Raw genomic sequence first — 26,187 nt, 5'->3', positions numbered from 1 at the left:
ACTCCAGTGAGTATATGCCCAATCGACACAATCTCTCCTCATACGTCATTCCTGCCATCCCAGGTATCAGCCTGGTGAATCTTCGCTGCACTCCTTCCATGGCAAGAACGTCCTTCCTCATCAGGTTTAGAATAGTTATGGAAAAGGACATGGGGCAATCAAGCGTAAAAATACTTAACTGGAGGAGGACTAACTTCAGTGAGTTGTAAAGGGATCTGGCCCAGGTAGATTGGAATCAAAAATTGGTAGGCAAAACAGTAACTGAACAATGGGAGGCCTTCAAAGTGGAGATGGTTCAGGTACAGAGTAGACTAATTCCCACGAGGGGAAAAGGAACGACATCCAAAGCTAGAGCTCCCTGGATGACTAAAGATATCGAGATTAAGAGATGACGATGGCGGCAACAACAATAACTTGTATTTATATAGCCCCTTTAACATAGTACAACATCCAAAGGCGTTTCACAGGAAAGGTATCGAACATTTAACATCAAGTCAAGGAGGTATTAGGGCAGATGAGCAAAAGCTTGGACAAAGAGGTCGGTTTGAAAGAGCCTCTTAAAAGGAGGAAAGCGGGATAGAGCGCCTGAAAGGTTTAGGGAGGGAATTCCAGAGCTTAGGGCCTTGGTGACTAAAGGCACGGCCGCCAATGGTGGAGCGATTAGAATCGGGGATGCTCAAGAGGCCAGCTTGAGAGGAGCACCGACATCCGAGGGTTGTGGGGCTGGAATGTTCACAAGACTGTTCCTTCAACTTTTTCATTCCTGTTGAGGACTAGTTAGCCTCTGCTTGGCTCTTCCACAGTATAGTACAAACAAGATCAGCTCACAGGCACGAACACATACACATACACATCTCTCTCTCACACACACACACTTAAAATTGTTCCTCAAATTTCTAGGAGGTGAACAAACTGGCAGGTGCATTAGTGAGCCAATATACAACAAAAGGTTCCCAGAATTGATCCCCCATCTGTGCTGATTTAACCAATCTCAATTTAGGCAACTGTGCTGCCACTATAGTTACTTTGTGCTCTTGGAGTTTACAAGTTCAGAGGGGGCAGGTAAGAAAAATCAGATTCCTATTCCTAATTTAGAGGAACAGAGGGATCTCGGGGTCCAGATACACAACTCATTAAAAGCAGCTAAGCAGGTTAAAAAAAAAGCCATAACCACTGCAAAGCACTGGGGTTCAATTCTAGAGGAAGAGAATTCAAAAGCAGAAAAATTACACTAAACTTATATAGAACCTTGCTTGGTTAGATCACATTTAACAGTACCATGCACAGTTCTAGTCTCGATATTACAAAAAAGATATAGAAGCACTGGAGAAAGTGTAAAAAAAGATTTACAAGGATGATACCAGAACTGAGAGGGCACAACTATCAGGAAAGACTTAAGAGCTGGGGCTCTTCGCTCTAGAAAAAAGACAGAGGTCTTAAAAATTATGAAGGGATTCGATAGGCTAGATAGAGAAAATGTTTCTACTTGTGGGGGTCCAAAACTAGGGACCATAAATATAAGATAAATGCAATAAGGAATTCAGGAGGAACTACAGGAAACTTTGAGATATCCGGCACTGACGGGACCGGCGTGTTGCCGATCTATCAAAACTGCCAGACATACAAAGTTAATGTTGAAGCATATGGAGGTTTTCATCTCCATATCTGACAACAAACACTGTTGCTTAGCAACAGCTTCTAAAGAGTCGGCTACAGCTGCAAGCGTCTGTAGCTGAAGCTGTTGCTATAGCTACAGACCTTGCAGTGGCTGACTGGGGGGAAAAAAAAGAAAGAGATCTAAAAAAAAAACTTACAGAAAACGGCTCCTGATTTTTGCCGTTAGATCGAGTATTCCGGACATACAACCTCCGGATAAACTAAAGTTTCCTGTACTTTACTCAGAGTGCTGAGAATGTGGAACTTGCTATCACATGGAGTGGTTGAGGCGAATAGCATAGATGCATTTAAGGGATAGTTAAGTACATGAGGGAGAAATAGAAAAATATGTTGATAGGGCGAGATGAAGTAAGATGAGATGACGTAAGATGAAGTAAATAGTGTGAGAGGAGCTCATGGCATAGATTGGTTGGGCTGAATGGCCTGTTTCTGTGCTTAAAATTCTATGTACTTGCTATCCAGTAGCAGGGACTCCTGCAGGAAAACATACAAGTATGAAAGACACGATCAGGTTCAGTTGTGATGCCTTCAAGAGTGAAATAGTCTTCTGGTGCTCACTGGCCAGTCGGCAAGGTACTGGGAAGCTGCTGCCAACAGTAGAGCCAGACCCACACGAGGCAATGTCTTCAGGTGAGAAAGAAAGAAAACTGAAAGTTGTAAAATAGAGTCTTTTTAAAAAAAACTCATTTGCCATGCACCCTTTCTCAAGGTGCAGACTCTTACAGGGGTGCTGTTCCATACGCACTGCCACCCCTTTAGTACCATGCTCAAATGGTGATTCATGTGTGAGCCGAGACAGGGAGAGTTTGCAGGCTATTCAACTGTGGAGGACATGACAGCCCAGCACAATTCTGCCATCACCTATACGTGTGCAGGGACAGTAATCAGGACTGGCGATCCTGGCAGACATTTCTCTTTCACCTCACTAACCCCAAGGGCATGGAGGCTAATTTTAGCACCTCAATTTCTTCCCTGGCTGAAATCAACTAAGTAACTGACATACACGGCACTGAATCAAGTTTAAAAATCGACCAAATTATTACTTTTACATGCCAGAAGCTGATCTCTGCTGCAAGTTTTGATTAAGTTTTGTGGCCGGTCTATAAATAACAGAAAGCTCATTACTGTCAGCTGAATAGCAACTCCTTCTTTGAGAACTAAATTTAACTTCCAGTCCAGTTGGGCCCTATAAATACTGGAAGACGAGCTTATTCCTTGCAAACCCCTGTTGCGCTACTCGGGCTGTAGCCACTGGCTAAAGAACACTGGCCATCAAGCTTCGCTCGCAACGATTCCTAAATTCAAGAACATAACGTGACCCAATCTATTACACGAACCTGCCACAGTGGTTTCAGAAACCATGAGCGTTAAATGAGCTGCCTAGAGTATGGTTCCTCGCATTCCTTGAATTCAGCTCGCCCTTCACATTGAACTGATAAGGCTGTCAGCAAACTGAGAGAAGTCACTTTGGGAACTTCCACTCTGACTCTGACATTCTTGCGGGAATCGTGCGAGCGCCATAATATCCCCTCTGCCTGCATTATACCGAAGGCCATACTCTGAAGTGCAGCTTAGTTGTTTCGTAGAGGCAAAAGCAGACAAGATCACGGCAAATACAAAAACAAAAAAATGATGTGGTTCCAAGCCCAAAGAGAACAGAGAAGGGAGAGGGGGGATCATATAAACAGAGGACAAAGTACAACACAGCAGGAAAGTCTCAATGCAACATAGACAGCATCCATACTCCATTCCACCAGTCGAGGGTGCCGAGCAACTGTTCGCCTCTCTGGAACCCATTACTGTAGACACCAAACCCTGATAATGTGAGCATGTGTACTCACTCAGCCTTGTGGACATGCCTTCAACAGCAGTTATGCCAAGCCTTCGAGTTTCATTAACAGCTATCCAGAAGAAAAGCTCTGACAACTTCCATCCCAGGGTTCGGAGGAATTGGCTCAAACAATTGCGGATATTTTTCAGAGTTCACTGGACTCAGACAACTTACCAGGAGACAGGCAAATAGCAAATGTGATTCCCATCTTCAAAAAGAAAGGGGGCAAGTGATAAACCATCAAATTATAGACCTGTAAGCCTTAATTTCATTGTTGGGAAAGTTTTTGGAAGTATGAAGGAGGACACAAGGGAGCATCTTGAGGGGCATGAACTAATCCGAGACAGTCAGTAAGGTTTTCGGAGTTGGAGGTTATGCTTGACTAATTTATTGGATTTCTTTGAGGAGGTGACAGAGGTAGTAGATGGGGGAGAGACAGTGAATGCTATCTACTTAGATCTCAGCAAGGCATGTGACTCTGTCCCACATAATAGGCTACTAAATAAGGTCCAAGCCCATGGGATAGATAAGAATCTATTAAAATGAATTGGCAAACAGTTCGTTGGTAGACAACGACGAGTATTCGTGCATTGGCAGGTATTTTGTTGGAGTGCCACGAGGGTCCGTGCTGGGGCTGCTGTTAATTCCTTCCTCCAAATCATTTATAAAAATTGTGTCCACAATTTACAAACGATACCAAACAGAGGAATGGCAAATGATGAATATGAATGCTCACGACAAGCTGGATCTATGGGCAGAGAAATGGGAGATGCAATTTAATACAGGCAAATGTAATGTTACGAGATGTCACGGAGGGAAGGTTCATGCTAAATCAGAATGGACTTGAGGTATCCGAGCAGGAGAGAGATCTTAGGGTTTTAGTAGTTAGGTCACTAAAACAATCTGCACATAAGAACATAAGACGTAGGAGCAGGAGTCGGTCATTTGGCCCCTCGAGCCTGCTCCGCCATTCAATAAGATCATGGCTGATCTGATCTTGGCCTCAACTCCACTTCCCTGCCCGCTCCCCATAACCCTCGACTCCCTTATCATTCAAAAATCTGTATCTCCACCTTAAATATATTCAATGGCCCAGCCTCCACAGCTCTCTGGGGAAGAGAATTCCAAAGATTCACGACCCTCTGAGAAGAAATTCCTCATTTCCGATTTAAATGGGTGACCCTTTATTCTGAAACTATGCCCCCTAGTTCTAGATTCCCCCACGAGGGGAAACATCCTCTCTGCATCTACCCTGTTGAGCCCCCTCGGAATCTTATGTTTCAATAAGACCCCCTCTCATTCTTCTAAACTCCAATGCGTATAGGCCCAGCCTTTCTTCGTAAGACAACCCCTTCATCTCCAGAATCAATGTTCTTTGGCTGTTAAAAAAACACAGAAGTTTGGATGCATAACGAGGTGTATGATATAAATTCAGAGATTATTTTAAAACTGTACTTGGTCCTGCTAAGACCACATCTAGAGCACTGCTTGCAGTTTTGCTCTCCCTATTTGAAGAAGAATGTTCAGTTGTTGTAGAGGGTATAAAGAAGGGCTACAAGGCCATCCCCAGAATTTAAGAGAAAGACATACGAGGAAAGATTGGCTACCTTGGGTCTTTTCCCTTTTGAAAAGAGCAGACTGACTGGGGGAGGGGGGTGCGATAATGATAGAAGTGTTTAAAATTAGGAGATGTTTTGACAAACTGGATTCAAGTAACCTTTTCTGGCACAGAGAGAGTTTAAGCACAAGAAGTCATATTTACAAATTAACAAAACAAAATAAGAACTTTTAGTTTTTAGTAAAAGGGTGGCAAGTATGTGGAGCTGATTACTGGCACAGGCTGTGGAACAAAAAAACCTTAATGGGTTTCAAGAGGAAGTAGACAGGCTCTGGTCAACCAATGGGAATCAAGATTACTGTATTAGAAATGCACCCAAAGAATACTGTTACATACACTCACGCCTTGATATTTTAGTGCTTTTAGTAACTGCATGCTCAAGTTTAAAAAATATTATAGGCATCTATAAAAGAGTTGGGCATTCAAACAGCAAACATCTCAATTACCTGCCCATACAGGCAAACTTAATCCTTCCAACCAACATCTCTTCTGGAGATCAGATAATCTTAACAATGGAAAGCAAAATTCTTGTGCCCAAGAACAGAACGGAGTGACATGCCAGTATCATGGAAGCTTTCATTCTGTTTTGTTTACACACATTTACAGCGCTTTGTTATTGCAACATTTGAATTCTGTATCCTACGTGACTCGCCAATCTGTTAGACTGATCAAAACAAATTCCTGTTAAGTCAGACAAATTCACTCCAAGTAAACAGGTGCACTTTATCAAAATGTATATGTTAGTAATTAAACATCAGGCATTAATGCACACCGGCACCCAACATCAGACACTGTACCATCCACTGGTGGATCTCGCCCCATCTTCTAGCAGATGAACGATAAATCTAAAAGGGGAGGGGAAGAGAAAAAGAAACAGTCCGCTTGAATCACATTTATTTTGCCTAAACTACTAACAAATACTTGATAGCAAGTTCAGGTTTTGTTTGGACACTTGTTCCAAGTTCAGTTTGTGCAAGGTGAGCAGTGCTGGGCTCTCATGAGAGCTCATTCTTCAGAGTCTTAGACCAAAGCTGTACAGGAGATGAACAGCGTGCCGATCAAATCAAAAGCAATTTCAGAAGCTACAAAGATCTCTTGGTGAGTAGCCGTAGCATGGCACTGAACGACATGATTCCAGAAGGCTCACTGATGAAGTCACTAATACAAACAATGCGACAGTGTTCAGCTATATTTGAATACTGTTCTATCTTCCTGTGTGAAGGTAACTGTAGCATAGTCATAGTTGCACTGGCAGGACTGAGCTCTGGTGACTGGAAACCAATTAGGTACAGTCTGCAAATTCGATAAAAAATGCTAAATGTAAAAGGTACATCTTGAAGTAGCAGATATTATGCACACCCACAGTAGAGAGAAAAAGACCTAATGGTATTGAACAGGTTAACTGGAGGTTTGCCAATTTACTTTGAGGGTTCAGGTTTCCATCGTACAATTGGCCCTATATTGATGGCAGATCAACAGACAGTCAGCATCAGTCAATTATGGCCACACCAAAATTACCAATATCCAGTCAAACAATTTTTATAGCATGCATATACCACTAATATTTACCACAGTTATTTAGGTTACTTGAGCTACTAGGATATTTTTTCCAACGGAGGGTCACAGGTAGGTGTCACAGTTGCTGCATAAACTGCACCCCTATGGGCAACATAGGCACTTGTAAAGAAACAAGTTACATCATAATAATTAATGCCATATGCATATTTTTGAATAAGGGTTGTAGTTCTATACATTAATAGGCCCACAGCAGGGAAATACTGCCAGATTCCAGAGAGTTAAAAAGGAGAGTGGATTTAATGCTTGACTTTTAATATGAAACAAAAAAAAGACATAATTTCTGTTGTACATTCTTCCACTGATATTGAAAGGGGCTGCATGTCAAATGCAGTGCCGGCTTAACTGACATAATCACTGGAAGCGTCACCTTTGGCTTTTCTCTGCACAACTTTTTTGAACCACTTCATAATTCAGTACGATAGCAAAATACTGCAGATGCTGGAAATCCGATCAAAAAAGGTTTATAGCTACACACATTAGGGTTCCAAGCTGCACAAGAATTGGAGCTTTGCACAATTGGAAAAAAAATACATTTCTGAATTTGTAGATTGATCCCTTTTTCAAAAGATTCTGCCATTATCTTTATTTAGGCAATAGAATATCACTTGCAGAGCTTTTACAACCTGTTACTGCAAGGGGAGAACTGGCAATCGGAGGGCAACACCCTCACACAAATCACGCTCTGCCCATGAGCTGCGAATTAAAAACAGTCATCTTGGCCGATAGGTGATTTTTGTGTGCATCTCATTAATCGTACACTATACTTACATTCCAAGTTTAACAATTAGACCTGTACTGTACATAATGTGCCATATTCTAATTATAACTTTTAAAAAACCAGAGAGACTGGGTGGTGGAGCCATTGGAAGAGACTTTCATCCATGTCAGTCTGTCTGCTGACTATAAGAGTTCTACAGGAAAGGAATTTAAGCTGTCTCAAGCCAATTCCAAGCTGGCATGGGCTGACAGCACAAAACTGAGCCCAATTAGCCGCTCATTCTGAGCAGCCGCAGAATAACTAGCATGCAAAATGGAAAGTTACCACACCTGTGCAGCAGTGGATGCTCATCTAATGTTGGGGCAGAGTAGAGGGAGCTTTATTCTATATTGAATGGTGCTATAACCTAATTTGGGAATATTCTAACAAACAATGGGTGCTCAAAATAGGAAGTAACTGATTCCCCACTACTAACCAACCTCATCTTCAGCACAAAAATTCACCCTAAAAAGTCATTAATAAACTGTGGTATACAACTCTTAATAGTCAGAATGCACACACACTCGTGTAATGTGTATTGGGGGGGGAGAAAGAGACGAGGAAGACACTCCCTTCCAATTTTTATTGTCTCAACACAAAAATAAATGCTCAAACAACTACAGAATTCTATGACCTGAGGAATGAGAAATGACAGGGAGCAGTTTACAGCAATTAAGAAAAGGCGACTACAACAGATTAATCTTCCTAAACGTGTTCAATGCCTCTAATCCAATGAAGATTTCAGTTACATTTTCTGGTTGAAGGAAGCAAGTAGTCAGAGTCCTTTGAAAAACAAGTCAGACCAACAGATCCACAACATGTACATGTGCTGACATGGGCAGCACCGGATTGAAAGAGTTAGCACAGGAGGGAGAGCAATGCACTGCATTGCCCCATTGTGGGGCATCAATAGTTATGCAATCAAAGAACACAGCAGCAAGATGTGTCACTCAGCCAGCTCGCGTAGTGGCAACTTTTATTGTTCAAAGTAAAATGCATTTCAAATAAAGCTAGGATTGTAAATGAGTTGGCAAATTAACAAAAGTGCAATAAATCCAACCAATATGAGAACATACAGGAATTGCCAATTGTCGTCCAAATAATTCAGAACAAAACAGGAGAGTCAAATTTAGACTTCAGGAACAAACTGTGAATGTAAAAATAAACAAGCGGTTTGGTCAGTATTACTGTACAGCACTGATGTGATAAAACTAGAGTCAGAACTACATCACATCAGTTTCACCAATCATTGCATAAGACAATCCTCATTTCACCCGCAATGATGTTGGATCAAGTTTGGGGATGGTGGCAGGGAAGGGGCGCACACACACGCACGCACACACGGGAAAAGTTAGGAATATGTTTTAATCTTTCCAGTTCTAACGAAAGGTCATCGACCTGAAACGTTAACTCTGTTTCTCTCTCCACAGATGCTGCCTGGCCTGCTGAGTATTTCCAGCATTTTCTGTTTTTATTTCAGATTTCCAGCATCCGCAGTATTTTGCTTTTGTGAAGTATTGCAAAATATGGATTTTCTTATAAAATCAGGACTGGGTGCAGCTATGCACACATACACTTGCGAAGCAACATATTTTTAAGCTGCACTATGAAATTTGGATCATCTGGGAAACTCAGGTTTTTTTTTTTTAATTCTTTGTTGAACTAATGCATTTTGGAGTTTGATATATTTTGATTGTAGTCAGGTAAGGAAAACCGGTGCAGGCAAGATTATTGACAATCTTATTTCTTGAAGGTTGGAGAACCTAAGCCTTTTAAAAGGCTCTGTGCAGGTTTACCTTTGAACAGAAATGCATTCTGTCCCAAGAGGTGATTTCAACACGTTTTCATTGAGCCTCCATAAACTGCTTGGATTGAAAGAAGCAGGATGAAAACACACAGGTGCTATTTTAGCCCAGCTGTATGAATGTTAGCCGAACAGGCTTTCATTCCTCTCCATCAGAGCAGTTGGCACACCATCAACGGGGCCAGACGCATTCAGTGCACTTTATTAACAAAGTATACGCCAATTATCCAAACTGTGACTTAATAAAATATTGTTCGTTTCCATCGAAGATGAAGCACATTTTTGTGTAATGATCTCCATCATCTTCTCCCAATTTGAAACACTGAATTTAGTTGCTATAGTTTATGCAATTGGCCTATAAAATGACACGCACAATAATTTCCAGTATCAGAGACTACTCCACTGCTCACCTTCTCATGTGTTTTAATTTACATGGCACAGAAAATAAGAGGAGGCGCAAACTGAATGATTTTTTTCCATGATTAATGGTTTGGTTTTAGTGCACGCCCTTCTTTTTAACTCTGGAACCGGTCATGACTTTACTATTACACAGACAACAAGACATGCCCTTATTTACTAATCCCTGCCAAAGAAACATATTATAAATTCAGGTATTTCCATTGCCAAACCAGTAAGACTTGTGAGAAAGAAAGAAAGACAGACTTGCATTTATATAGCACCTTTCACAACCACCAGAAGTCTCAAAGCGCTTTACAGCCAATGAAGTACTTTTGGAGTGTTGTCACTGCTGTAATGTGGGAAACGTGGCAGCAAGCTCCCACAAACAGCAATGTGATAATGACCAGATAATCTGTTTTTGTTATGTTGATTGAGGGATAAATATTGGCCGGGACACCAACTGAAAGGATAATAGTTTGAAATGTAGAGAAGCAAGATGCATATTTTTAAAAAACTGATGCCACCCCAGATGTGCCAGCAATGCAAACAAGATGACTTTTTGCAGGGGCTCCCACAGGTTCAATGCCTGGTGTGTGCAAAGTTATATAACCTGACCATGGGCAGCAGTAGGGGCAGTACAGTTGGTCTGAGTATTAACAGGCTGGGGTTGCAAAAAACAGCTATCTTGTGACTCTGCAACATCACTGAATTCAATGTATAGCGAGCGATTATTTCCTACATCCTAAAGACATAGAAACAGGAGGACACCATTCAGCCCTTCCATCATTCAATTCGATCATGGCTGATGGAAACTTCAACTCCACTGACCCACCTTTGCTCCATGTCCTGATACCCTTACCGAAACAATCAAGTTTGGTGGTGAAAATTTCAATTGAATCAACATCCACAGCTTTTTGGGACAGGGAGTTCCAGGTTTTCACAACCCTTTGTGTGAACAAATACTTCATGATTTCACTCCTAAATAGCCTCGATCTAATTTGAAGATTATGCCCCTTGTTCTCTATTCCCTTACCAAACTGAACATTTTCTCTGTATCTATCACACTGAATCCCTTTATCAATTCAAAATTTAGATCATCCGCCAACCTTCTAAACTCGAGGAGTTACAAGTTAAGTTTATGCAACCTATCATATTTTAACCCTGTAGATCCCAGTATCATTCTGGTGAATCTATGCTGTCCCCACTCCAAGGTCAACATGTCCTTCCTGAGGTGCAGTGCCCAAAACTGAGCGCAGTTACTCCAGACGGGCTCTGACCAAGGCTCTGTACAACTGACGCATCACTTTCTCCCCACTGAATTACAATCCCCTTGAGATGAAGGCCAACACTCCATTCAGTTTTTAGATTACATTTTGTACCTGTGCACGAGCTTTTAGTGATCTGTGCACATGGGCACCCACATCCCTTATCTCCTCTATAGCTTCTAGTCTCTCACCATTGGAGAAAATATTCCAATTTGTTTTTCTGAGAACCAAAGTGAATGACCTCTCCTGCCCCAATTGAGTAGTATTTTTGCTATTGCGAGTAGTTAAGTATTTGTGCATGTCAACAGCAACTGGAAACCTCTATAAAAAGCTGAGCATCCTTGTAAGGATCAGCAGGATACCAGCTATCCATGGTCATCTTCAAGAAATAAGCAGCTGAATTTTGGTGAATTTACTTGCATCAGTGTGTCACTAACATCAAGCGATCAAAGTTAACAAGCATTTAACTCTGAGCATGGAAGTTGGCCAGAAAGAGCACCTGGATAATGCAATTGATGGGTAAACATTTAACTGAATGCAAGCTATCAGGAAATGATCAGCCAGTCAGATTATTGTGGTCCCAGCTGGAAGAAACTATATAAATAGCTACATACAGAAACCTCAATTAACAGTGCGAATAAATAGATACAAGTGAACACCGTTCACTTAACCACAAAAGACAAAATAATCAGTTGTAACATTGATCTAAAGTTCAATAGCTACCATACATAGTAAAATATGAAAAGGAAAAAGTACAATTGACTTTAAACACAAGCCTCAACATTCTGTTGCTTAAGATATGCCAGTCAGTCTTATAAGTAGATGTTGAGGAGGTGGCATTATACCGTACATACTCTTTGCAATGTCCCCTAACAAGAGACAAGGGCCTAGAAATTCGGTTGGCTTTGCGCCCAGTTTTCGCCCAAAGAGGGCTTTTGTGCCAATAGAGGAGTTCGCGCTGATATTCAGCGCTGCGGTAATGGCGGCGGTAGCCGGTAGCGCTGCGCCGGCACCGATGACGTCATCGGTGTGCGCAGTGCCCCGGTTCCGCCCCGATGCCAGCCCGAATCCCATATTCAGTTGCCGCCGCCTCCTCCGTGGCGGCCACTACTTACATCCGGAGACCAGGGCCTTACTGCAGCCTTAGTGGGGCGCATAAAGGTGGAGGTGCGGCCGGCCGCACCTCCTTCCCTGGCCTCCTCCACCACCCCCCCCGCGGCATTGCCGGCTGCTTTCCGCGAGCCCGGCACTTCTCCGTGGTGCCGGGCTCATTTGCTGGCACAATCCAGCGGCGATCTCCCCGTTGCAGGCACCTCCACCTTAAGAGGAGGAGGCCTGCAGTACTGCACCGCATCGGGTGGCGCAGCAGCGCCTAAAGCGCTGAAATTCAGTTTCAGTGCCCCAAGCGGGGGCGGGCACACCCTGGAATAGCGCCCGGTTCCGACTTGGGGCGCAAAAACTGAATATCTGATGGGCGCAACTGGCTCCGCGCTCAGCGCTAACTTTTGGGCGCACGCCAGCTGGCGGGCCCAAAGTGAATTTCTAGGCCAAAGAACTTAAGTATGAAAGGAGAAATAGGTCAGTCATTCAACCTATCAAGCTTGTTCCCTCTATACTACATGTAACTGTTCTCCAGAAGGATTCCCTTGGTGAATGCATCACCAACAATGTACCATCAGAAGTGACACTCAGTTAAAAATATCCAGTCATCTTTCTGATGGCTGATGCCAGGAATATCCCACGTAAAGTTTTCTGCCGTTTATAAAATGAGACCTATTATATAAGAAAGACTTGGAGGCACTGCCCAACAAGATAGAGCACTATGCATTGTGACATTTTGTATCACATGTACAGGCTGAAACAAACTAATTTAGAAACAGCATATGGCCTTCATGTTGAGGCGTTATCGACAGTTTATAACGCCAAAAGGTTTCACAAAGAGGGAGAAAGCAACTGCTCAGAAGCACTGCCCAAAACCTTCCCGCTGGTCTCCATGATGGTCGTGTAGCACTTTAACCAACACTTACTGTATTGTGCCTTCTCAGTAGCTGTGCAAAATTGTGGCAGAAAAAAAAAGCGTTAAAATAAAACATATGCACAGGTTTAAATTTTTAAACGATTCCCTCTCCATGCTGTATTTTTCTAGAGTTGTTGAGTTGGCAACAAACTGGCGATGGAACAATTGTGGAAATGCACAGAAGGGCCTCTAGCAGCCAGAAGCCATTCTCATTGCCACAGCTAACTGTGTTTCCTACCATTCATAGAGGTGGGAAAGCAAAGTCCAAAGCTGCACCTGGCATCTCTGATCTACATTAACCTCACCTTTGCTACTATAAATAAGGAGTGGAAAGACTTGTTATAGACATGAATGATGCTATCTTTCCCTGCAGCTCACAGTACTGAAGTTTTCTGCAGAAGCAAGCAAGGTCCTGTGTCTGAGCTTGCAGATCTGGTTTAAACAGCGTCTTTCTTTCAGTCTTCCCCATCTCACAGCAACAGTGCTTCAACTTCTGCTGGATGTGACTGGCTGATGTACGCACCCATTTTCATGACTCATCACATCCTTTTTTCCCTCCAGCATTCACAAACCACGCCTTTCCGTGCTAGACTGGATTTGCTCTCACCTCTTTCTGCTGCCGCTCCAGTTCTTTCATACGGATATCTCGTGCCTCTGCTCGGGCTGCCCGCTTGGCCGCAAGCCTGGCCTCTGCCTGCAAAAGTAGACAAAAAATGAGTTAGCTCTGCGCTACTCGGTGGTATAAAAAAAACGTAGGCTACAAAAGTAGCCAAACACGGGGGAAATAAAAGTTAGCACAATTAAAGTGTTTTACATTACATAACTAAAAATCTATTCACACTGAAAACCGTCCCAGAGTGTCGAAAATTTCACAGCAGACTTTCGATTCTTAACTTTTCCTATAAAACAATATATGAATCATTTATACCTGGCCATCACTCCTCAGAATTATAATGCTCGGAGACTGAAATGCACTCAACAATGCAGCATTTCAAGGAGCCAAGTATTTTTCCCCAACTAATTCAGATCTTCAATTTGGTTTTATTCTTGGTTAACTTCTGGAAACAACTATAGCATATTACAAGCGACAAAGAGCTGCTTTGATGCACATAGTTTTCCTTTGGTGGGGGAATCCAGAGTAAGAGGGCATAATTTTTAAATTAAAGCTAGCCCATTCAGGAGTGAAACAGGAAGCACTTTTTCCAAACAAAGGATAATGGAAACGTGAAGCTCTTCTCACCCCACACCCCACCCCCAAAAAGGCTGTGGATGCTGGGTCAATTGAAATGTTAAAGACAGAGAGCGATAGATTTTCATTCGGCAAGGCTATCAAAGGATATGGATCAAAAGTGGGTAAATCGAGCTGAGGAACATATCAGCCATGATTTAATAAAATGGCAAAGCAGGCTCGAGGGCCTGAATGGCCTACTCCTGTTCCTATGTTCCCACAAATAGCAATGAGAATCTGTTTTTGGTGATTCTGATTGAAGGACTGGCCACGGCACTGGGGAAAACTCCCCTGCTCTTCTTCAAATAGTGCCATTGGATCTCGTCTCATCTCAAAGATTGTGCCTCAGACAGTGCAGCATTCGCTCAGAATTGCACTGAAGTGTCATCCCAGATAAATGTTCAAGTCGCTGGGGGAAATAATCCCTTGAACTACTAGGGGTTCCCTGGTTAATAATATTAAGAGGAATCACTAATGCTGGTTAGGTGTTGACTAACTTCACAAACTATAAAAATATTACAATGTACTATGAGGAAATAATCCACAGTAGAAAAAAAAAAGAGCAGGAGTCGGCCATTCGAGTCTGCTCCGCCATTCAATATGATCATGGCCGATCCTCTATCTCAATACTATATTCCCGCTCTCTCCCCATACCCCTTGATGCCTTTTGTGTCTAGAAATCGATCTATCTCCTTCTTAAATATATTCAGTGACTTGGCCTTACATCTCTGGGACCATGCATGCTGGCCTTTTTTGCGATTGGGTTACATTGCCACCGCTGGAGCCCTCCAATCACAGCACAAGCTCATTAGATGCTCCAGAATTCTAATAAGGGTGGGGCTTCCCTACCCTTCATATCATGAGGCCCGGAGCAGTAACAAAATTGCTGTATCCAAGTAAAACCTAACTCCCTGCCCTCAGAGTGAGTTTTCTTAAAGGTATGTGGACTTGTTTTGGTGCACTGAAAAAGGAATTCCGAGCACTTGTATTCCCATTTCAACAGCTTCGAGTCTGAAGTTAACCATGGAAATGGATACACTGAGGACATGCATCACATAGTGCAGATTAAAAGCAGACAACTAGCCAAGTTGGGGAAAATACTCTTCACGACCTGCACGATTATTTTTGGGTTAGAAATTGCGGGTTATTTAAGGAGCAATTTTGAAAGGGTTAGGCTCGGCTGCAAGCAGGGAATCCCGCTACATTTGAGCGCTGGTCAAATATTGGGTTACAGTGTTACTGCCCTGATTCTCTGAACTTGTAGTGGGGCCTTGCAAAACGAACCCTTCAGCAATGTTCCCACTGAGCTGCGCAGTCACTTGCAAGGTCCCATGCAGGCCGCTCACCGGCTTTTATATTGTCGGTACTGCGTGCCATGAATCACTCATTCATGAAAGAAAGACTTATGAAATAATACTAAGTGGCCTACGGCTGGGCCCGTGCCCGAGTATTTATACTCTCCCTGGACAGCGCCGCCCGTAGGCCGCTCGGTATTATTTCAGAAGTCTTTCTTTCATGAATGACTGATTCATGTCACCGCGCATGCGCAAAAATTTGAATGGGTCGTGCATTGGGGTGGCAGGCCACACAGGAGCAGTGCGGCTTTCGGGGGACATTGCCCTTCAGCTTTCAGCAAAGTAACAAGGTCGCCCAATTCCTAAGGAAAAGTGCAGCTTTAAACAATCCAGGAAGTAAAAGATATTTTCCTAACAACCAACCATCAAAAAGGCGGATCCAAATTTGAATTTCGGTATACAAAGTAGAATAGACTAAATTTTAGCTTCAAACAGGGTTGAAATGTTAAAAGATTTAGTTGGTTGTTAAATCAAAGTTTACAATGCAAGAACAGATTGACATACACAAAATGACAGACCAATTGGTCAGTTCGTCATGTTTGTACAGCTGTGATACACACCAGCTATAAAACAGAATGCATGCTGCCACTCATAAGGTAGCACTGGCAGCCAATGTGACTTGACCCCTCCAACTGATGCAGCACTGTTTAACTTGCGCCAACCAGGTGATAGAAGAACACAGGCATTAGGAAATTCATGAGAGGAAATGGAGAACTGAACGCCAGGGTTTGCAGGAGCAAGGTGCATTCCACATGACGTCAAATTTACACACGCACCTATTGGACAGCACAAGAGAGTGACACAGTGAAACATGGGCTGGAGTTTCCGCATGATTTCCTCTCAGATATCAGCATAACCTGAGCGGTATCGAATGAAATAGCGCTAAAGAGGACAGAGTTTTAAACAAAAGTGAGTTGCACTCAATCACTTTGCACTGGAATATCCACGACCTTTTACGCTGATTCAAAAGTCCTTTCACCCGAAGCAGTCCCTGCCCACAAACTTGGCCATGCCAGCGGGTCCGAATAGCAAGCTTCCGCCGATTGCACCTGTTTGGGGGGTGTACAGCACATTGCGCCCAGGCACCTGTGGTCACACAAATCCAGTGATCTGTACCGGCAGTGACCAGCAGTCAATTGAAGCCTGGCCCAGGTTTCTCCTGCAGCAATTACTTTAACGTCAGTTGAAATTAGTTTAAATTTAGTCAATTGATCTAGTACACAAGACCAGAGACCAGCAGTTAATTGAACCACACAGATGTGTCCTGTGCTGGGCTACGACAGTAATGAGTTAATTGAAAACAGCAGGAACCTGTCAATTGAAGCCAATTAAAAAGTAAAACCAAGAGCATTAAATCAGTCAGTTGAAGAACGGCTCATTTCATGGCAATCCCACTCCCATGTGATCCTGAGGAATGCCCTGTTCCAGTCATGATTCAATTTCCATCAATTTTGCGGTTTGGTGGCACTGATTCATGAGATTTTATTTTGGGGCTTATGCTAATTAGTTTGCACAGAAACTTCAGTGTAATTTCACCTCGGCAAAAGTGGCACAATGTCCAGCGCACTCCATCGATTGCGCCGGGGCGGAAACTCCATCCCTATATATTGCACAACGCCACTGTCTAGATAGTAACCATTTTAATGGATTCCTAAACCTGGAAAAACAGGTTCTTTCTGCATACGTTTCATACTACGAGTTCATAGTTCTTTATAGAGAGGGTACAGAAGAGATTTACTCGAGTGGTTCCAGGGATGAGGGATGATAGTGAGGTGGAGAGACTGGAGAAGCTGGGATTGTTCTCCTTCGAGCAAAGAAGGCCAAGAGGAGATTTAATAGCAGTGTTCAAAATCATGAAGGATTTAGATGGGGTAAATAAAGAGAAACTGTTTCCAATGGCTGAAGGGTCAATAACCAGAAGATTGAGATTTAAGGTGATTGGCAAAATAAAGGAAAATTGAAGCCTCTGCGAATCAACCCAACTCTACATGAGGCGACAGGAGGAAAGACTTTTTACACGACGAGTGGTGAGGGTTTGGAATGCGCTGCCTGATAGGGCGGTGGATACAGATTCAATAGTAGCCTTCAAAAGGGGAATTGGATAAAGACTTGGAGAAAAAATTGCAGGGATATGGGGAAAGAGCGGGGGAGTGTGACAAACTGGATTGCTCTTCCGAGAAAAGCCGGCGCAGACTTCTCAAAATGTGTGCAATTTTGGGCACAATTTGCACCCGAAGCAGCAACTGCACCCAAAGAAGAAACTCTATCCCCCATACTTTAGTTTTCAACTGCAGAATTCCAACTACACCACCGTCAACTGTGACTGATGTATAGATTTTACACAATCCCCGCAGCTTGACAAGGGGAAGGACTTCAGAGCCGCCCCAACAGCGGGGATTTCAGCACAGCCATTTGAAATCAGGAACACTGCCAGCATGGCTGATCAAACTGAACGACTGTACTTTGCATTTTCACCCAATTCATTGTTTTTGTGAGCTCATGAATGATCAGTGCAACCCACAGTTCACGGTCATCATTCATACCATTACTGCAATAGATCGCGATGTCACCCTTTAGGGAAGCAAGGGGAAGTTCTACACAAAATACATGCTTCCAAGTTGCTTGTGTCTATTAGGATTAAGACACACACCAGGAAAACAAGAGGGGGCTGAGACACAACGTGAAGTGTGCCGGCATCGCCATTTACAATGCTCAGAATTCAATTAGAAAATATATTTTACTTCACCTTTAAATGTGGAGGTTGTAGTCTTACTGACATTAGCAAAATAGGAAGCAAGAGCTGCAGTGTTAGCCGAGGAGAGGCGTTGAGTGGAATGCCACAACTGTCAGTGCTTGAACGTGTTTTTAATTATATAAATGCTTTGGATACCAAAGCTCACTGTATTGATTGGTTATGCAATCTGGCAGACATACAGCATTAAGCAAATTCATTTTAACACTGAAAAATCTAAAGTATTACACAAAGGTCAAGAATATGGGTCATAAGTATACAGCAATTGGTACCGAATTACACAGACACTCAGGAAGAAATTTGGGAGCAATAGTCAACACATCACTTTTAATGTTCAGGTAATATCGCGTCGTTCAAAAAAAAAGCTAACAGAATTGTAGGACACAATATATCAGAACACTAAGTCTACAGAAGTTATATTAAGGCTTTATAATGCACTGGTTAGATACACAAGAGCATATTTAATCATCTTGAGATATTGAAACCAAACCCATCTCCCAGAATACTCGTCCCCTGTATACGCTGCCACCCAGAAATGTTCTCAGTTAGATGCTGGGCAGAAACCGAGCCAGTGATTCCTGGCAGCAAACTGTACGATCCAGAATAAGACAAGTCAAACATTTCTAACTGCAGCCAATGGTGAGAAAAACATGCATCTTCTGTCTATTTCAGTTTTTGAAAACTGTAATAGTGCCTTTAGAGCACTGTGTTTAGTTCTGGTCACAATGTCATAAACAAGATGTATGTTTATAAGAAAGGGTGAATGAATATACCCAATCCCAGCTCTGAAAGGGTTGGCAATGAGCAAAGACGATAAAAGCCTGAGTTGTACAGGCTAACAAGTTGGCAGTTGAAGGGAGGAAACTTCAAATATTCAATGGCACAAATAAACCTGGATTATTATTTCAGAAGGAATCTAAGGAAGTAGGACTGAAGGACATAACTGCAAAATAGCAAACAGTAAATTTAGAAAGAAGGAAAAACTGCTTTACTCAAAGAATGCGAAAGCTTTGAATGATTTGCTCGGCAGGATAGTCCAAACACCAAAACTTGGTTAGTTTGTGATACAGCAGAATGCATTTATACAAGGTTCCAAGGTACTGAATGGATGGTTCAGCGAACTGACTCTCCCCAGAGATAGGTACACGTCTGACTAGCTGTCACTGTCGCCTTATGCACCCGACCCTCCCCACCTGCTTCATCCACCAATGACAGCCGTGCCTTCAGCCACCTGAAGCCCATGCTCTGGAATTCGCTCTCGAAATCCCTCTGCCAATCCAACACCCTCTCCTCTTTAAGGCCTTCTAAAACCCACCTTACCAACCAAACTTTTGGTCATTCCTTCCAATATCTCCTTCTTTGGCTCAACACCTTCGGATATTTTTTTTCTACATTAAAGGTGCTTTAAAAATGCAAGTTATTGGTACCGTCGGTTATCTGAACGCAGAAACTGATATCTTTGATGGTGCTGAATACCAAGACTGCTTTACAAGAGAATTTGTTTTTGCAAATATGCTTTCCTTGGGAAAGGGGAGGGGTACTTTAGAGAGAAAAATTGTTGCCCATTTGTAAAATCTTAGTTTACAAGCCTCTTCATTGTCACAAAGCCTGTATGGAACAGATGCATTGACATAGGGTTAGTCATTCAATACCCCCATTCTGCTTGGAATACAGAGCCTGCTAGTGCAGGGATCAAACCTGGTAGGCTCAGTATCACACCACATGATGCACTTCCAAATAGTGAGAATGGTACCTTTTCCCACATTACAACAGAATGTTGTGTTAAATGGAAGATGCTTGATTAAGTACAGTACTGCCAGTTGAGGGTAATGCAATGCAATGACTACCAGCAGCGTGGGAGACACACAGTACCCCTGTAAAATGGCGGATCAGAAGAGACTACCGGCAGTGCGGGAGAGTCAGACTCCTGTTATTGAGGTGTTCCGACTTCCAACAGCGCCAAGAAGTCGAGTAGTGGCAGTTTGGAGAACTACCCCCACTGACTAACTCGGCCACCGCGGGAGACTCGGACTCGGCAACATTGCCGGTTATTGAGGGGTTGTTTTCGGAGTATGAATTTTGCCGGTTAATAGAGAATTCCGGATATTTAGGTGCCGTTTAAACGAGAGTTTCCTGTACTTCATTGGCTGTAAAGCGCCTTTGAGACGTCCGGTGGTTGTGAAAGGCGCTGGAGAAATGCAAGTCTTTCTTTCTTTTATTTACTCATTTCAGATCACCAGAATGAAGCTTGGACCCACATACAGTAATTCAAAATACTTCAGAATTCTGGACAAACTTCTTTTACCTAGCTTTTTACTTCCAAGTCAAGCTCTTCAACTTGACAGCTTCAAATTGACAAACTATAAGCAGCTGCTCCCTCACCAACTCAGTCGATAAGTGCACTGCATGGTGCGCTACTGGGTTGTACAGACCAGGAACGCTCCAGAGTGAAGTTCGAGCATTCATTCCTGGACGATGTGGAGTTTGTCTCTCCCTTACAAGGCAGTGGTAGGCAGAACCTGTGTCCCAGGAGGAAGCCAAGGATTCCCATCCTATTTGCTGCCCAAAGATCCCCGTTAGAAAGTCTGTGGAGCGAGGCCAAGATTCGACTCTCAGTAATACTCTCCCCACCCAGGGTCAAGCAGCCTCCCAGCACTCATCGGTCAGGTTGACAAATGAATAACGGCCACTTGAGCACCATCTTAGGAGGGTTACGGCCTTCAGAAGTGAGGAGAGAGAAAAAGAGAGAAAATCCAGAAAATGCTTCACTGGTTCAGAAATGTTGACATGACTGCTTTTTTTAAAAAAAAAACAAATCTTGCTTTATCGCTTCTCCAAATTAAAATTAAAAACAATTAAATGATGCTTAAATACAGGAAACTCTTTATCCGGCACCGACGGGACCGGTATGGTGCCGGTTTATCAAAAAGTCCGGATTATAGAGAGGTATGAGAGCCCAGTACAGGAAACTTTGGTTTATCTGGAGGTTACATACTCGATCTAACGGCAAAAATCAGGAGCCGTTTTCTATAAGTTTTTTTAGTTCTCGTTGCTTTTTTTTCCCCCAGTCAGGCACTGCAAGGTCTGTAGCTATAGCAACAGCTTCAGCTAGAGACGCTTGCAGCTGCAGCCGAAGCTGTTGCTAAGCAACAGTGTTTGTTGTCCTACTCCTGAATTTTGCCGGTTAACAGATTTCCGGTTATTTAGGTGCCGGTAAATCGAGAGTTTCCTGCATAGGGAAGATTAAATCTTGGTAAAGCTGGCTTAACAACGTGAAAATGTATTTATGGGTTATATTAAGAGATCAGATTTCCCTAATATTAGGAACAAGGCTAGTCTTTCTCTCCATCAAAGCCTATGGCATTTAAGATGGTCCGAGAGGAATACTTGAATGGCAAGGTACCACGACACACAGACATTATATAAGTTTGTTTGTGCAGAGGTAGCATTTGCATTTAGGGACGCTGCATTATAATGTCTCTGTACAATAGGTACGATAGGGGATGCACATGGAGGGATAAAATCTGCATCCAAAGATTTGTGTACCTTCCAAAGGTTAATGACATTCTCATATTTAGAAATGAGCAAACTGAACACAATTCCAAGAAGCTAAATGGTAGCTGGGTATCCATACACTGCTAGAAATAAATTTCCTCTTAAACTTACAACATAATTTTAAAAATCCATCTCTGCAAATTTACCTGTCTACACTGCTAACTTATGTCTGCTCTTGGCAAGGTACAAGTGTAGGAAAACTTGCAAAGGTTTCTTGTTTCCTTGCAAAGGGAGTACCTGCAAAACCTAACCAAAAAAGTGCATCATTGCATCAAGATTTCAAACCTGCAATGAATAATGCGGTCTCAAGAACGGATCTGGTACAAATAGCGATAGTGGGTAAATTACAGTAACCCTCTTTCTTTCTACATCTTTAAAGAAAGCTGTAGCAAAAAGGTCGGATGTGTGTACAACATGGGGTGGGCACATGGGGTGCTAAAATTGGCCTCAGTACCCACGGGTTAGGAAGGAAGAGAAGGAACCACACAGGAGTCTCGCTTTTGATTGTCAGCCAATGACCCCTGCTGGACGCACGTGTGGGGGGGATCGGGTTCAGCTGAAGTGCCATAGGCGGTTCATTAGCCTACCGATACTCATCATTCAGCCTCACACAAAGAACAGCCATTTAGCTGATGTACAAAAGGGCACTCCGGACCTATGGAATTATACTCCAGCAAGGAACCAACACCTTTGGCAGAATAGTAGAGGGGAGAGGAAGAGAAAGAAAGACACCACAAGAAAAACGACAGAAAAATGTTGAGAGAAAAAAATTCATTGTGCCCAACAATAAATTACTTTGGAGTTAAATATGTAAATATAGAAAGTAATAAAAAAAACTGGAGACATTTGTAAAATGTAGAAACAAAATATAGTAAAAGGAATTCCATTTTCCAGGGATTGTTTTCCAGCTACAAAACACAACGCCATGTCGGCTCTGGAACTGGTCTCCAGGAGAGCTCCGTGAATGACCTTGGGAGGCTTCACGCCCTGCGGGAAACCTCTGCGACTTTCAATGACCTGGCTCAGGACAAGGCCAATGCAAGAAAATTACAGGCCTAAAATCCCCACACCTTCCAGCTCTGTGACACAGCTGGTGAGAACAACAATGTACTTCAACTGTGACTCAGCCAATGCGTTCTGTCCATCCACATTTTGAATCTTCAAAATGCTTTCCTGTTGATCAACATTCTCTTTCACAAGTACAAAGAAAAGCAACATTTCCCAAGACAATTACGTATACAATATTGCACACAAAACATTCCCCATTAAAATACCATTGTTTGTACAAACAAAAATTTGACTTTAGTGGCTTTTATGTAAATGCCACAAGAAAACAAAAAAATGGTTAGCGACTGCATTATCCAACACATGCATTTAAAACTTGTGACAACTTCAAAAGTCACAGACGAAGCACACAAAAAAACTGCCTTCCCAAGAGCAATCAGATGGTCATCACTATTTTCTCACATGGAGGTGGGAGAAAGCGAAATAAAAGCGAGAGGGTCAACTTGAATTAAATTCACCCGTGCTGCACAGCTTTACCTGAAGTGGGGCCTTCAGAAAGTAGTCAATTACATCATTACATAAAGCTGCTTTAGGCAATGCATCTCTGGATAGCTGGAGATTTACTGGTTCCCAACATTTGCAAGAGAAAATGATGAGTAAGGTGATATAACTTCTACATTTGAAGCGAAAACTACTTGGATGGGAAACAAATAATAAATCAGAGATCAACAGAGGAATAGTGACTGGCCATGAATCCCCAAGGCTGGTTCAAGCCTCTTAAGAATTTGACAGTTGCATGAGCACCCACCCACCACCGCCCCGCAACCCCATCCCACAACCACCCCCCCGCCCCACCCCACAAACCAACCCCCCCCCCGCCCCACCCCACAATCACCCCACCCCCGGCCCCATCAACCCCATCCCACAACCACCCCCCCGCCCCACCCCACAAACCAACCACCCCCCCGCCCCACCCCACAATCACCCCACCCCATCAACCCCATCCCACAACCACCCCCCCGCCCCACCCCACAAACCAACCACCCCCCCGCCCCACCCCACAAACCAACCACCCCCGGCCCCATCAACCCCATCCCACAACCACCCCCCCGCCCCACCCCACAAACCAACCACCCCCCCGCCCCACCCCACAAACCAACCACCCCCCCGCCCCACCCCACAATCACCCCACCACCGCCCCGCAACCCCATCCCACAACCACCCCCCCGCCCCACCCCACAAACCAACCACCCCCCCGCCCTACCCAACAATCACCCCACCCCCGGCCCCATCAACCCCATCCCACAACCACCCCCCCGCCCCACCCCACAAACCAACCACCCCCCCGCCCCACCCCACAAACCAACCACCCCCCCGCCCCACCCCACAAACCAACCACCCCCCCGCCCCACCCCACAATCACCCCACCCCATCAACCCCATCCCACAACCACCCTCGCCCCACACACATCCGCCCCACCCCCCCAAACCAACCACACCCCCGCCCCACAACTCCCCCCAGCCCTACCACACAACCACCCCTGCCCCACAACCACCCCATCCCCCAAACCAACCACCCCCCCGCCCCATACACACACCCCCGCCCCATACACACACCCCCACAACCGCCCCCGCCCCACAACCACCCCACACAAACACCCCACCCGCCCCAAACAACCGCCACCGCCCCACAACCACCACACCCACAACCCCACCCCTTTCACCCAGGAACATCCCAGAGCACTTCATGAAAGAAAGAAATTAAATGGAGACACCAAAGGCATGGCCATAGATATAGATTTCCAGCAGGCCTTTGATGACACAATTTTTTTTTCAATTCAATTCAATTTTATTTGTCATATATGCAGCAGACGTGTGTACTGCACAATGAAATGTTGATTTTTACGAGTCCTCCCAACATTGGAATAAATATGGCATAACAATGATAAAAATACTAATAGAAACACTAATAGAAAGACAGTAATAATAAATAAAACAGTAATAAATAATAATAAATTAATCGTTCATGAGTCTTATGGCCTGGGGGTAGAAGCTGTTTCGAAACCTTGTTGGTACGAGACCCTATGCTTCGGTATCTCTTACCATACGGGAGCAGGGTGAAGAGGTTGTGTCTGGGGTGACTCGCGTCTTTAATGATTCTCAGGGCCTTCCCCCGGCACCCCTCGGGGTAGATATCCTGCACAGCAGGTAGTTTAATTCCTATAGTGTGTTGTGCAGCTTTCACTACCATCTGTAGAGCCTTGCGGTCTGTGGCGGTGCAGTTGCCATACCAGGTAGTGATGCAGCCGGACAGGATACTCTCGATGGTGCACCGGTAGAAGTTGGTGAGAATCTGGGGGGCCATTCCAAATTTCTTCAGTCTCCTGAGGAAGAACAGGCATTGGCATGCCTTCTTGGTTACAACGTCGATGTGATGAGACCACGTTAAGTCCTCCATAATGAATACACCCAGGAATTGAAGCTGCTGACCCTCTCCACCTCAGCCCCTTCGATGTAGATTGGGGTGTGTCCCTCCCCCTGCCGTTTCCTGTAGTCCACGATCATCTCCTTTGTTTTGCTGATGTTGAGGGAGAGGTTGTTGTACTTGCACCATTCTCCTAGGGCTCTTACCTCCTCCCTGTAGCCTGTCTCGTCGCCATCTGTGATCAGGCCTACAACGGTAGTGTCATCAGCAAACTTGATGATGGAGTTGAAGTTGTGCGTGGCCACACAATCGTGAATAAACAGGGAGTACAGAAGGGGGCCGAGCACACAACCCTGGGGAGTTCCCGTGTTCAGGATCAGTGTGGAGGAGGTGTTTCTGCCTATTTTCACCACCTGGGGTCTTCCCATCAGTAAGTCCAGGATCCAGTTGCATAGGGAGGTGTTAAGTCCTAGCTCACTGAGCTTGTTGACAAGCTTGGAGGGGATAATGGTATTGAATGCTGAACTATGATCAATGAACAACATTCTCACATAGGTGTTCCTCTTATCCAGGTGTGATAAGACAGTGTGCAGTACAGTGGCGATGGCATCATCCCTAGATCTGTTTGGGCGATAGGCAAATTGGAGTGGGTCCAGTGTGTCAGGTAGTAACAAGTTGATGTGGGTTTTGACCAGCCTCTCAAAGCACTTCATGATGACAGAAGTGAGTGCTATGGGGCGGTAGTCGTTTAAACAGGTTACTTTTGTTTTTTTGGGGACTGGAATAACTGATGTCATCTTGAAGCGGGTGGGGACTACAGACTGGTACAGTGAATGGTTGAATATATCCGTAAACACGGCTGCCAGCTGGTCAGCGGATGCTCTAAGGACACGCCCAGGGATTCCATCTGGACCGGGTGCTT

General features: G+C 43.9%; 1 protein-coding gene across 17 annotated transcripts in view; it reads right to left on the bottom strand.

Annotated features, from left to right (window-relative positions):
* Nucleotides 1–26,187, bottom strand: part of lrrfip2 (leucine rich repeat (in FLII) interacting protein 2) — a 197,102-nt gene that overhangs the window by 113,500 nt on the left and 57,415 nt on the right. For 11 of the 17 annotated variants that reach the window (XM_085993798.1, XM_085993802.1, XM_085993795.1 and 8 more), the window contains exons 3-4: nucleotides 13,554–13,640; nucleotides 5,924–5,971 (exon numbers count right to left, since the gene is read on the bottom strand). In XM_085993798.1, coding sequence (XP_085849924.1) covers nucleotides 5,924–5,971; nucleotides 13,554–13,640 — 135 coding nt within the window. The remainder of the gene's footprint in view (nucleotides 1–5,923; nucleotides 5,972–13,553; nucleotides 13,641–26,187) is intronic. The other 6 variants (XM_085993797.1, XM_085993801.1, XM_085993810.1 and 3 more) reach the window with 1 other exon arrangement.

Source organism: Somniosus microcephalus, chromosome 7, assembly GCF_052327205.1.
Source record: "Somniosus microcephalus isolate GS21.2 chromosome 7, FLI_Smic_1.0, whole genome shotgun sequence".
NCBI lineage: Eukaryota > Metazoa > Chordata > Chondrichthyes > Squaliformes > Somniosidae > Somniosus > Somniosus microcephalus.
This window is presented reverse-complemented; position numbering and strand designations above follow the sequence as displayed.